The sequence below is a fragment of the Geotrypetes seraphini genome, chromosome 4 (assembly GCF_902459505.1).
Source record: "Geotrypetes seraphini chromosome 4, aGeoSer1.1, whole genome shotgun sequence".
Lineage (NCBI taxonomy): Eukaryota > Metazoa > Chordata > Amphibia > Gymnophiona > Dermophiidae > Geotrypetes > Geotrypetes seraphini.
The window spans coordinates 294,492,833-294,506,556 of record NC_047087.1 but is presented as its reverse complement, the minus strand read 5'-3'; the positions used below and the strand labels follow the sequence as shown (position 1 = coordinate 294,506,556).

General features: G+C 42.0%; 1 protein-coding gene across 2 annotated transcripts in view; it reads right to left on the bottom strand.

Moving 5' to 3' along the window:
* Positions 1 to 2,576: 2,576 nt before the first annotated feature.
* WBP1L (WW domain binding protein 1 like) overlaps positions 2,577 to 13,724 on the bottom strand; it is a 94,042-nt gene continuing 82,894 nt past the window's right edge. For both annotated transcript variants that reach the window (XM_033941108.1, XM_033941109.1), the window contains exons 3-4: positions 13,204 to 13,365; positions 2,577 to 4,055 (exon numbers count right to left, since the gene is read on the bottom strand). In XM_033941108.1, the coding sequence (XP_033796999.1) occupies positions 3,316 to 4,055; positions 13,204 to 13,365 (902 nt within the window). In that variant the 3' untranslated portion in view covers positions 2,577 to 3,315. The remainder of the gene's footprint in view (positions 4,056 to 13,203; positions 13,366 to 13,724) is intronic.

The following is a 13,724-nucleotide window of genomic DNA, read 5'->3' as shown; positions in this document are numbered from 1 at the left end:
CTTTCAGGCACTTGCACAAATATCTGCCTGCCTACATACACAGAGAGAACACAATATACTAGAATATAAGTTGAGACCCCAATTTTTCCCCCAAAGGAGGAAAAAAAATGGTTGACTCAATATAAGACAGGGAGGAGCTTAATATTCAAATGCCCTGCCATGATCTGAACCCAGCGCCCCTCACTCCCAGCCAGCATCTGCACCTAGCCCCCTTCCATCCCTTCCCTGCCAGGCTCTGCACCCAGCCCACCTCCCTCTCTCTCTCACTCTCCATCTCCCTCCCTCCCGAAGCCTTGCAGGCCTCCACCAGGTCTGCCGCAAGCCCTGGTGGTCCAGCAGTGGGCAGGGATGAGGTATCCTCAGCATCTACCCCAGTGGAATCCAAACCCCTCCCACCACCACCCCCCGCCCCGCGTGCACCCCAGACTCCTTAGCAGCCTTGCAGTGGGCAGGACAGAAGGAATCCCTTCTGTCTCCTCTGCCTGCCAAAATTGACAACTACACCTCCCTCCCACTTCCCCCACATAGCTTTCAGATCCCTAGTTGCCAGCCAATGCATGGAGAAGGAGCAACCTTCCTGCCTTCATGCTCCGTTTCAGGGTGCTGGCTGATTGGCTCCTGCAAATTCTTACAAGGTGGGGAGTTTCAGATTAGACCGAGACGGGAGACAGGAGGTTTTAGATTCGGCCGGGATGGGAGATGGGGGAGGGGGGTCCCTTATATCACAAAAATTATATACAGGATGAGAAAGAACATATATTCATTTCAAAAAATACCCTTCTCAAATGTCATTTCAATTTTCATAATCCAAGTTATCCAGAGGTGTAAATCCACTATGAATAGCTCCTGAACTTAAATCCTTTTTAGTTACTATCAAAGGGGCTGAGCCTCATATCCCCGTGTGTTGTATGTGTTTTACAATCACACTAGAAAGGGAATTAACCTCACTGGCTCATGCTCCCCTCTTCCCCTCATATCCCAGCCCACCGCTGGGACCACTGAGTCCTGCGGCAGACTCGGTGGATGCCTCCACAGAAGGCAATCAATTGTGCTTATTTAATCAACCAGGAGTACTGATGAGGGTAATTTACTACATCAACTTGTCCAAGTCCCTCAATCATGCTTTGTTTCTAGTAGTGGGCTCTAAATGTACCACAGGTATATCCACTTGAGAAGTGCAATAATTTAAAAAAAAAAAAAAAAAGGATGCTCAAAAATATATCAAACGAAAGTTTGATCACCACAAGGAAGATGTCAGAGTGGAATTCTTTGAACAGGGAAAGCTTCTTCAAATAGTTTCTCCAAAGAGCTGCTTAATATAACAACTCTTATTGCACACTGATTTACTGAGGTTACAATACAAAACAGACAATTTTGTTACTGAAAAAAGTGCAGTTTATTTTGTTCATTCAAAATCAATTTGGATTTTTGTTACTCAATTCTAATGTACATTTTTTATTTTCTCTTGCAACATGAATGAATGGTTGCATTGAATAGGTCCATAAGAATAATGCACATCAGAGACTGAATTCTAATCTGCCTCCCTTTCTCAGGACCATTCCAAGGAATGTTTCAACACTCCGGTTTCTGTCAATACTCCACCATGTATGAAAGCCAAAAAGTAACAAGAACACACTTCTTGCAGTCTTACAGTAGCCTCCATATTACTACTAGGTCATACAAAAAGCATGCATGCAGCCTCACACACACGCACTGTGTTTAGAAATACAGCAGCTAGTTGGGAGACTAACTTGATTTTTAAAAAAGTGGTCAGCATGAAAAATTACATCTTTGATCAAAACAACAAAAATATTGATCATTTTATCTCTTATATCCCTCCCGTCTCGATGGATGGAAGATTCTGTACCATTCTTACTGAAATTTGAAGGCAGAAGGGCTAGAATCATCCGTTTCCTTGTGTCTTAAATACTGTACTGAAGATGGAAAAAAAACAGACTTTTTGTAACGCAAACATTTAAATACAATTTTAAGACTAATGTTTTCTAGGCAGCCCAACTACCACTTTAATTATTTGGTTTTCTCTTAATATCCTCCACAAAAGGAGTAAAAGTTTGTAAATCTGGGTGGGGGGGGATGAGTTACCACAACTGCATATTTTGTTTATATTAGTTCACTGGTTTTCAAAGTCCCTGTAAAATGTTCCTTCCACAAGTTAGATAATTCTAAATCTAATAGATGCTGGCACTGTCATTTAGACTTCGGGACACTGGATCATCTGTTGTTCTATTGTCCTTTGATATTTAGCTTTTGGAGGTCAATATGGGGTAGAATTAATAACATTTTGGAATCATCAATTCCTCTAACATATGAGGCTGTCATTTGTGGTACAATATTATATGTTAAGCCCTCTATAGATCAATATAGAGGCAGTCTTTTCCTTATAATGACTGGGATAGCCATCCAGATGATCACCCGAAACTGGAATTGTGATCGTTTGAATTTTTCGTTTTGGTCGGCAAGTCTTTGCTCTAGTTATAGATGTGAAAGGATGAATGCTGAGAATCTGGGGCATGGTAACATATCTAAATTAATATGGGGCCCATTGACATATGTTACCTTATTATAATTGATTATTGAATGTGAGTTAATTTGGTTTGGTACATATCCAGGGAAGGGGGGGGGTTATTATCTGCTATAAATTGATGTTTAAAAATTTACACGTGGGGTGGGTGGGAATTTATCAGTAGGTTGTTGCAGTAATATGTTTTTGTGTTTTATTGAATAATCATTGGGTAGGTGGGAGGGAAAATGGTTGCTTATGAACATATGTAAGTTGGATGTGCCTTTATTGTATAATTATAAGTTACATTTGTTGTATTGCATTATTGAAGGTTTGAAACTTAATAAAATTTATAAAAAAAAAATTCCTTCCACAGGCAATTATTGACAATCAGGGTCCAATTTCCTTATTCGTTGTTAAAAGGTGAGCAATTACAACCCATCTCAGAGGGAAGCTCTACCAGAACTTGTCTTCCTTTCAGCAGAACACATGGTGCACGCTGCTATTTTGCTAACTTTCATTAGCAGTCAATACAAAAAAGGTCTCATAAAAAAAATAAAAAAAAACCAACCCCATCACCAAAAATTATTACAAAAAGCTTCATTTTAAAGATGACTCAAATTTAACCAAAAGCACTATTAGCAAAACAGGAGAGATACAATTCAGTCTCCTCCTCTGCATTTTGGGACATCATTCCCAAAGTTAAACCTGAAAAAATCCTAAGGGAAAAAAGTGATTAGGCTGAACAGCCATTTTTTTTTTTTTAAGTCACAGTTAAATCTTCTTTTCCCTGTTTAGCTGGGGTTGCTGTTACTGTGTGGATTTGGAGAGTCTTGCTCATTTATTGTGTTCAGCAGCAAACATCCTGGCGGCCGTGGCATGTGCTGGTGGCCACGTTCATGCTGCTGCTCCTCTGAAGAGCTGAAAAGTCCTTCCTCCTCATTCCCATGGCCGCGAGCATCAAAGGAGGTGCAGCTATCACAGAACTCCATGGGATCATCCAAAGCATCATCGATCAATCCATCAAACTCCTTCAGATCATCATGGCGGCCCCTACTGCAAACACAAACTTCAATGCCAGAGTCACCGGTGAAACGGCGATGCCTTCCAGTAGTTTTATCCTTGGTATCAGTGAATGCGTTATACTCTAAACTCTCTGAACTGCAGTCCTTATGTAATTCTTTCCTGCACTGGGAATCATTACACAGCAGGGTCCCTTGGTCAGCCATTTCTTCCAATCCAGCCCCCGCCGTGGAACCTCCTGGTTCAACATACTGTGTTCTGTTCACGGCTCTACTAATAAATACTGTGGAGGCCTCATTATCCACAAGACCTTGAGGCTGGGTACTGGTAACCACTGCTGCAGCTGGAGAACCAGGTTGGGTTGGCTGCAAGTTCCTTACAGGATCAGGGACTGCTGTACTACTGCCCGTTACAATACACTGCTGATGTAAGGCACTGTATGGTGGAGGAGGGGTTGGAGGTCGATTCACTACTTCCTCATAGGGTGGAAGCAAATAAGCTGGCAAAAATCCTAAAAATGGAAAAGCAAAAGATAATCATCATCAGTTTAAGGAACAGCTCACATATATAGTTACGAGTACATTAAACTAATGCTTACTTTTGAGCACTCAGTTTAACACATTACAAAAGCATGTTATATTTATTAAGATTTACTAACCACTTTTATGAAGAGAGTCACTCAAAATAGTGTACAGGTATATCTATCGGAGCCTGCTCTGTGGGTGCTTGAGCACCTCCAGTACAGAACAAACTTCTTTAACTGTATCCAAGCATAGATGATATCCATTGGTTTTAGCACCCCCAATAATTTTGAAAAGTTGGCTCTTATGGGTATAGCTTGACACCCAGCTTAGACCAGTGTTCTTTAATGCAAAGCCCAGGGGCCAACGGCAAGGCCCACTACTACTACTATTTATCACTTCTATAGTGCTGAAGGGCGTACGCAGCGCTGTACATTTTGACATTAAATAGTCCCTTCTCAGAAGAGCTTACAATGTAACTTTGACAGACATGACATGACAGAGGGGATGCGGATGCAGAACCCAAGGAGGAGAGTTAGGAGTTGAAAGCAGTCTCAAAGAAGTGAGCTTTTAACTTGGACTTGAATGCTGCCAGAGATGGAGCCTGCCATAGGGATTCAGGCAGTTTATTCCAGGCTTACAGTGCAGCATGACAGAAAGGATGGAGACCGTGAACGAACAAATTGATAGTGGAGAACTTAGACTTCCAGAAAGTGTTCGACAAAGTTCCACACGAAAGACTTCTCAGGAAACTACAAAGCCATGGAATAGAGGGGGGAAGTACAAAGATGGATAGGCAAATGGCTGGAAAACAGAAAACAGAGAGTGAGCATAAATGGGAAGTTCTCCGACTGGGAGAAAGTGACTAGTGGTGTACCCCAGGGCTCGATACTTGGGCCGATCTTATTTAATATTTATATCAATGACCTAGAAGAAGGAACATCCAGTGAGATCATCAAGTTTGCAGACGACACAAAGCTATGCCGGGCAATCAGATCGCAGAAGGATAGCGAGGAACTCCAGAGTGACTTGTGTCAGTTAGAGAAATGGGCGGAGAAATGGCAGATGAAGTTTAATGTGGAGAAATGCAAAGTAATGCACTTAGGCAGTAAGAATAAGGAACACGAATATAGAATGTCAGGTGCAATTCTGGGTAAGAGCGAAAAGGACCTAGGTGTACTGATAGATAGGACCCTGAAACCATCAGCACAATGTGCGGCGGCGGCAGCAAAGAAAGCAAATAGAATGTTGGGCATGATAAATTAGGGAATCATGAGTAGATTGGAGAGGATCATAATGCCGCTTTAAAGAGCAATGGTCAGACCCCACTTGGAATACTGCGTCCAACACTGGTCTCCCAACCTAAAGAAGGATATAAAACTGTTGGAGAGGGTGCAGAGACGAGCAACGAAACTAGTAAAAGGGATGGAGAACCTGGAATACGAGGATCGACTTAAGAGACTGGGATTGTTCTCCCTTGAGAAAAGGAAATTGCGAGGGGATATGATCGAGACTTCAAACTACTGAAAGGAATCGACAAAATAGAGCAGAAAAAATGATTTACATTGTCCAATTTGACAAGGAAAAGAGGATACGGTATGAAGCTAAGAGGGGACAAGTTCAGGACAAATATCAGGAAGTTCTGCTTCACGCAGAGAGTGGTTGACACCTGGAATGCTCTCCCAGAGGAGGTTATTGCGGAATTGACTGTCCTAGGATTCAAAAGCAAACTAGATGCACATCTCCTTACAAGAGGCATAGAAGGATATGAGTGACTAAAAATTACGCCAGGTGTACACCTGGCAGTGCCTCCGCGTGTGCGAATTGCCGGACTTGATGGACTGAAGGTCTGATCCGGAGATGGCGCTTCTTATGTTCTTACTAGCTGATGACCCGGCGTTGCACGGGTATTTAATTATAGCAATAACACTGTAAATGGATTCAAATAAAGATACTTTATAGTGGTGAATGAAATTATTTTTTTACAGCTTAATAAAAAGTACAATATTCAAATTATAATGTGAAATATTTGACAAAATGAATACAATACAACTAACGCAAAACGTGATTATAAACAACATTTTTAGTTTCACCTCAAGGAGCAAGAACATATAAATTCTTGGGTGAACCCACCCTTGAGCAAGCAACATAGAGTTGTGGGCCGCGAGACCCCCAGAACATATCACCCCAGGTAGTGAGGGATCTGCATACCAAGTTTCGTTCAAATCGGTCAAGCCGTTTTTGAATTACTGTGAGAATGGCAGCTTTTTACATTTTTTCCATTGACATGAATGGGTGAAATCTGATTTTCTGTTTGTAACTCCGCCCACGTGTGCTAGTGGGCCGCGAGACCCCCAGAACATATCACCCCAGGTAGTGAGGGACCTGCATACCAAGTTTCGTTCAAATCGGTCAAGCCGTTTTTGAATTACTGTGAGAATGGCAGCTTTTTACATTTTTTCCATTGACAGGAATGGGTGAAATCTGATTTTCTGTTTGTAGCTCCGCCCATGTGTGCAGGTGGGCCGCGAGACCCCCAGAACATATCACCCCAGGTAGTGAGGGATCTGCATACCAAGTTTCGTTCAAATCGGTCAAGCTGTTTTTGAATTAAAGTGAGAATGGCAGCTTTTTACTTTTTGTCCATTGACATGAATGGGTGAAATCCGATTTTCTATTTGTAGCTACGCCCATGTGTGCAGGTGGGCCGCGAGACCCCCAGAACATATCACCCCAGGTAGTGAGGGATCTGCATTCCAAGTTTCGTTCAAATCGGTCAAGCCGTTTTTGAATTACTGTGAGAATGGCAGCTTTTTACTTTTTTTCCATTGACATGAATGGGTGAAATCTGATGTTCTGTTTGTAGCTCCGCCCACGTGTGCAGGTGGGCTGCGAGACCCCCAGAACATATCACCCCAGGTAGTTGGAATTACTGTGAGAATGGCAGCTTTTTACATTTTTTCCATTGACATGAATGGGTGAAATCTGATGTTCTGTTTGTAGCTCCGCCAATGTGTGCAGGTGGGCCGCGAGACCCCCAGAACATATCACCCCAGGTAGTTGGAATTACTGTGAGAATGGCAGTTTTTTACATTTTTTCCATTGACATGAATGGGTGAAATCTGATTTTCTGTTTGTAGCTCCACCCATGTGTGCAGGTGGGCCGCGAGACCCCCAGAACATATCACCCCAGGTAGTGAGGGATCAGCATACCAAGTTTAGTTCAAATCGGTCCCACAGCTTTTTACATTTTTCCCATTGACTTGAATGGGTGAAATCTGAAGTTATGTTTGTAGCTCCGCCCATGTGTGCAGTTGGGCCACGAGACCCCCAGAACATATCATCCCGGGTAGTGAGGGATCCGCATACCAAGTTTTGTTCAAATCGGGCAAGCCAGTTTTGAATTACAGTGAGAATGGCAGCTTTTACATTTTTTCCATTGACATGAATGGGTGAAATCAGATTTTCTGTTTGTAGCTCCGGCCACGTGTGCAGGTGGGCCGCGAGACCCCCAGAACATATCACCCCCAGGTAGTGAGGGATCTGCATACCAAGTTTCGTTCAAATCGGTCAAGCCGTTTTTGAATTACTGTGAGAATGGCAGCTTTTTACATTTTTTCCATTGACATGAATGGGTGAAATCAGATTTTCTGTTTGTAGCTCCGCCCACGTGAGCAGGTGGGCCGCGAGACCCCCAGAACATATCACCCCAGGTAGTGAGGGATCTGCATACCAAGTTTCGTTCAAATCGGTCAAGCCGTTTTTGAATTACTGTGAGAATGGCAGCTTTTTACATTTTTTCCATTGACAGGAATGGGTGAAATCTGATTTTCTGTTTGTAGCTCCGCCCACGTGTGCAGGTGGGCTGCGAGACCCCCAGAACATATCACCCCAGGTAGTGAGGGATCTGCATACCAAGTTTCGTTCAAATCGGTCACAGTGAGAATGGCAGCTTTTTACATTTTTTCCATTGACATGAATGGGTGAAATCTGATTTTCTGTTTGTAGCTCCGCCCATGTGTGCAGGTGGGCCACGAGACCCCCAGAACATATCACCCCAGGTAGTGAGGGATCAGCATACCAAGTTTAGTTCAAATCGGTCCCTCCCTTTAAACGCCTTTCTTTCTTTCTCAAGATGCCCCTCATGTACTCAGATATTCGCTATCCATAGTAACAATTCAAATGGAAGTTCTAAAGAAATACTCAGTTACTCATTACCCATTGAACCCCAATCTGTAACTTTCCCCTCTTCACTATTGTATTATATTTAGACTCATTGTACGATACTGTATTAGACTTATGTATGGTGTTGTCTTTAGACTTATTGTATTGTATTATATTTAGACTCGTATTATATTGTACTGTGTTGTATACACTCATTGTATTGTATTGTATTGTATTGTTTTGTCTTGTATTGTATGTTGACTTATTGTATTGTATTGTGACCTTGTTATTCGCTGAATGTCCAGCCTTCTTACAGTGTGAACCGCCTAGAAGTCACCTGACTATGGCGGTATAGAAAAATAAAGTTATTATTATTATTATTATACATTTTTTCCATTGACATGAATGGGTGAAATCTGATTTTCTGTTTGTAGCTCCGCCCACGTGTGCAGTTGGGCCACGAGACCCCCAGAACATATCATCCCGGGTAGTGAGGGATCCGCATACCAAGTTTCGTTCAAATCGGGCAAGCCGGTTTTGCAGAGGCAGTTTTTACATTTTTTCCATTGACATGAATGGGTGAAATCTGATTTTCTGTTTGTAGCTCCGCCCAGGTGTGCAGGTTGGCCGCGATACCCCCAGAACATATCACCCCAGGTAGTGAGGGATCTGCATACCAAGTTTCGTTCAAATCGTGCAAGCCGTTTTTGCGTTGGCAGCTGTTTTACATTTTTTCCATTGACATGAATGGGTGAAATCTGATTTTATGTTTGTAGCTCCGCCCACATGTGCAGGTGGGCCGTGAGACCCCCAGAACATATCACCCCAGGTAGTGAGAGATCCGCATACCAAGTTTCGTTCAAATCGGGCAAGCCGGTTTTGCAGAGGCAGTTTTTACATTTTTTCCATTGACATGAATGGGTGAAATCTGATTTTCTGTTTGTAGCTCCGCCCAGGTGTGCAGGTTGGCCGTGAGACCCCCAGAACATATCACCCCAGGTAGTGAGGGATCTGCATACCAAGCTTCGTTCAAATCGTGCAAGCCGTTTTTGCTTTGGCAGCTGTTTTACATTTTTTCCATTGACATGAATGGGTGAAATCTGATTTTATGTTTGTAGCTCCGCCCACATGTGCAGGTGGGCCGTGAGACCCCCAGAACATATCACCCCAGGTAGTGAGGGATCGGCGTACCAAGTTTCGTTCAAATCGGGCAAGCCGTTTTTGCGTTGGCAGCTCTTTACATTTTTTCCATTGACATGAATGGGTGAAATACGATTATCTGTTTGTAGCTCCGCCCATGTGTGCAGGTGGGCCGCGAGACCCCCAGAACATATCATCCCGGGTAGTGAGGGATCTGCATACCAAGTTTCGTTCAAATCGGTCAAGCCGTTTTTGCGTGATCGCGGCACATACATACATACATCCGATTTTATATATATAGATAAGGGATTTGTTAGTGTGTTCAGAGAGGAAAGGTCGGATTTTGGTGATATTATGGAGAAAGAAGTGGCAAGTTTAAGCGATCTGTTGTATCTGGGCGGAGGAAGGAGAGAGAGGAGTCAAAAATAACTCCAAGATTGTGAGAAGACAAGATGGGGCGGATGAGAGTGTTGTCCATAGAGACAGAGAATGGGAGAAGTGGGGAGGTGGGTTTAGGCGGGAAGATGAGCAGCTCCGTTTTAGTCGCATTCAGTTTTAGATGGTGGTGAAACATCCAAGCAGCAATGTCAGACAAGACAGAGACTCGGGTCTGGGTTGCAACAGCGATGTCCGATGCAGAGAGGTAAGATCTGAGAATCATCAGCATATAGGTGGTGCAGGCTGCACACTTCACAATCAGAAAGTTGCTCTAACTAAAAAAGATCTCATCAGGTTGGTATGTGAGACAAGTCTTACAGATACTAGTGCTCTCAAAGCTTGATTACTGTAATGACATTTACCTGGGTCTTCCATCAACCCGCTTAAAAGCATTACAGATTATACAAAATTCCACGGCACAGTATGAACATATTACACCAATTTTAAAGAAATTACTTTGGTTGCCAATCATCGGTACAGTTTAAGATTTTGTAAATAATCCACCCTTCCAGACTATCTGACCAAATGCTTGAAAATATATAAACCTTATAGAGTTTTTAAGATCAGAAAATAGAATGCAGTTAGATGCAAGGATAAGAGACAAACTTAAGTATGCCTCCACTAGAAAGGTCCGGTGCTTTGGAATGGTCTGTCCGGAGCAATATATTTTTGTAACAATGTATTGGTATTTTGAAAATTACTTAAGGCTCATTTTTTCATCTTAGCTTTTAGCTGTCCCTCAGACATCCAATAAAATGTTTGAGAATGACTACAATTTTTTGTTGAACAATGTAAGCAAAGCTGATTGATGTTTTAATTTATTGGAAAATGTATGGTAAAATTTGACCTCTACTGTGTATGCTTACTTGTAAGCTGCTTAGAGATGAGCAGATAAGTTCTTTAAATAAATAAAATATTGGAAACTATGGGAGGAGATCAGCACTCCAAGTGAGCAAGTATAGATTGAGAAGAGGAGTGGTTCCAGGACAGACCCTTGAGATACACCCATTGATAGTGAGATGGCTGTAGAGGAAGAACCACCATTGCATACACTGAAGAGGATAGAAAGAAAACCAAGACAGCAGAACCCTGGAATCTCAGCAAGGATAGCTTATCAAGGAGCAGGTGATGATCAATAGTATCAAAAGGCGGCAGATAGATTGAGAAGTCTATGGATAGAGTAGAGGCCTATGGATCTGGTCAGGAACAGGTCATTGGAAACTTTAGTAAGGGTGGTTTCTGTGGAATGCAGAGGGCGAAAGCCTGACTGAAATGGATCAAGAATAGTTTGGGGTGAGAGGAAGTCCAGGTAACGGCAGTAAACAGCATGTTCAAGTACTTGGATAAGAAGGGGAGGAGAAAGATGGGGCGATAATTGGAGGGGCAAGGTGAATCTTCTGGATCTTGTTGTAGAAGAACTCTGCCATAGTTTGGGGAGAAATCAAAGGGGGGATAGGAAGTGAGGGTGCTTAGAGTTGGGAGTTTAGTGTAGTAAAGAGGGTATGAACTAAGAGGTAGTTAAATGGGTATAATATTGTTTGGCAAGCAAAAGGCAGACTGGAATGATATCAGAATGAATTTGATATCATTCCAGTCTGCCTTTTGCTTGCCAAACAATATTATACCCATTTAACTACCTCTTAGTTCATACCCTCTTTACTACACTAAACTCCCAACTCTAAGCACCCTCACTTCCTATCCCCCCTTTGATTTCTCCCCAAACTATGGCAGAGTTCTTCTACAACAAGATCCAGAAGATTCACCTTGTAATCTTAAGTAATTCAGCGTGCACACGGGACTTGAGCCAGAGGCATTCAGAAGAGCAGGCACAGGGATGCAGATAGTGGATGCGGTAGGGTCAGCCAGGGTTGGGGTTTGGCCCAAGGGCCAATGGCAAGGTCCTAAGACCTCTGGGACTGCCCACATTTCTAGGTTGGTTTATTTTTCTGCTCTCTTCCTCTTTCTACCCAAGCTGAGGACAAATAGTGGGAAGTGAATGGAACCAACATGGTTGGGGAGATATTTGATAGATCTCACCCAGCTCATAAGACTCCAAACTACTTAAAAATTAATGACGACCACTTACATAGCTTACTTGCATTTTACATAGTTTTACATTCTTGAGCACACTTATTACATATGTTAAAGCAGCATCTAATGCCAGTACAGTCTTGTGGGTTTATATTTAAGCCTTTCCTACATTTGGCTAATCTCTGTCTTGCTCATCTTCTCCAATTGAATCACAAACTAATTCTTTCCATGTGGTGCCATTCTTCAATATGTCCTTTGTCTCACATTTAAATCCTTAGGGAACAATTCTATAAAGAGCCGCCTAGTTTCAGGTAGCCAGAATGTGTGAAAATGCTTGTATTTTAGCCACTTGGCCATGTATACAAGTGTGGATGGGCGTTCACATGGGCAAAGTTTGCGTGAAATGCAGTTATGGCAGTTACATGCATAGATTATAACTTTATAATCTACACAATCTTTTGCAAAATGGCACGTGTACACTAGCTCTATAGCTGGTGTAAGCGTTTCCACTTTATAAGTGTATTTTCAGCCACTTTTATTTATTTCTTTTTAAAATCTCTAGACCGTTCCTCTTGTTCCTCTGCTATGGAATGTTTATAGATTTTCATATGCGAGAGGCATTCATCGATTTGAACTTTCTCTTCCTTCTAGAAAAGGAGTTCAAGGAGTTAAGAATTTTAGCAGCTCTCTGGCATTTAAATTTCCCCAACTATGGAATGAACTTCCCCTAATTTTGAGGTGTCCCAGTTCCTTCCAACTCTTCCGTAAAACTTCTAAAAACTTTTTTATTCGCCAAACATTTCGAAAACTAATTCTTGTATTTCAGTTTACTTTATTTTTTTTAATTTATTGTTAACAGCATCGAGCTTCCTTTGGTTGAAGACCTGGTATATAAGGTTAAGTTTTAGTTTAGTTTAGTTAGTGGACATACAGTTACAAAATGCCTTCAGTTACATCGCAATCAAATAATAACTTAATCCACTTAAGTTACATCAGAAGCTCAACGAATGGATTTACAAATTATCCATCCCCACATAATAAAGTGCAGTAATCACAATTCAGATTTCTTATCAAATATAGAATAGTCTTCCAATAGGCACTTTACTAGAACCTAAATCTGCTACTACAATTTATTAAATCTAAGTTATAAAATTACCACATTTCTTTTTTAAGTTCAAATGCCTTGTGCGCTCAACTCTCCCTCCTCACTTTTACTCTTTTATTCTCAAGTCCTACTTATTCTGCATTTGTCTGGTAAATGTTCCCTATTAACCTTTCTCCTCTTTAAAACTCTTCATTTCCTGACTTTTCAATTGGAGACATGCTAAAGTTGCTATTTGAAAGAGATACTTATGGAACACGTACTAAAATAAAATGGCAGCGATGAATAATTATGGGCTTCTCGGTAAGCAATCAAGTTAATCTCATGCTGACGCTGCTGCGCCTGAAGACGGTGCTTGGCACGCCGATGGTGGCAAACACAACAGCAACTGAGGATGATGATGATAGTCCAGACCAACCAAAACCCTGTAAAACAAAAACAAGGAAAATATTAGAAGCTGCGCTCTTAAAAAGCAAGAATCTTTATAAACACAAACTGCTTGCTTCAAAGTGTACTTGCTATAGCACTTGAGTGACGCAATACTTTACAGGATTTGAACTGTAGGAGTGGGACCATAACATCCATCACAATCAAGATTTGTCATCTAGGATATCCAGCATCTCCAGGGACTCTTACCTATGGACAAAAGGCAGCTGACTATTGCCCAGCTTAACTGGGGGCCTGATAGATAAAGGCAACCCTGAGCATAGGGCAAAATTTTGTCCTACATCTTCCTTCCCCTCCCCTAGTGCAACTATTTCTTTGCCCCACCCCCTCATCCTAA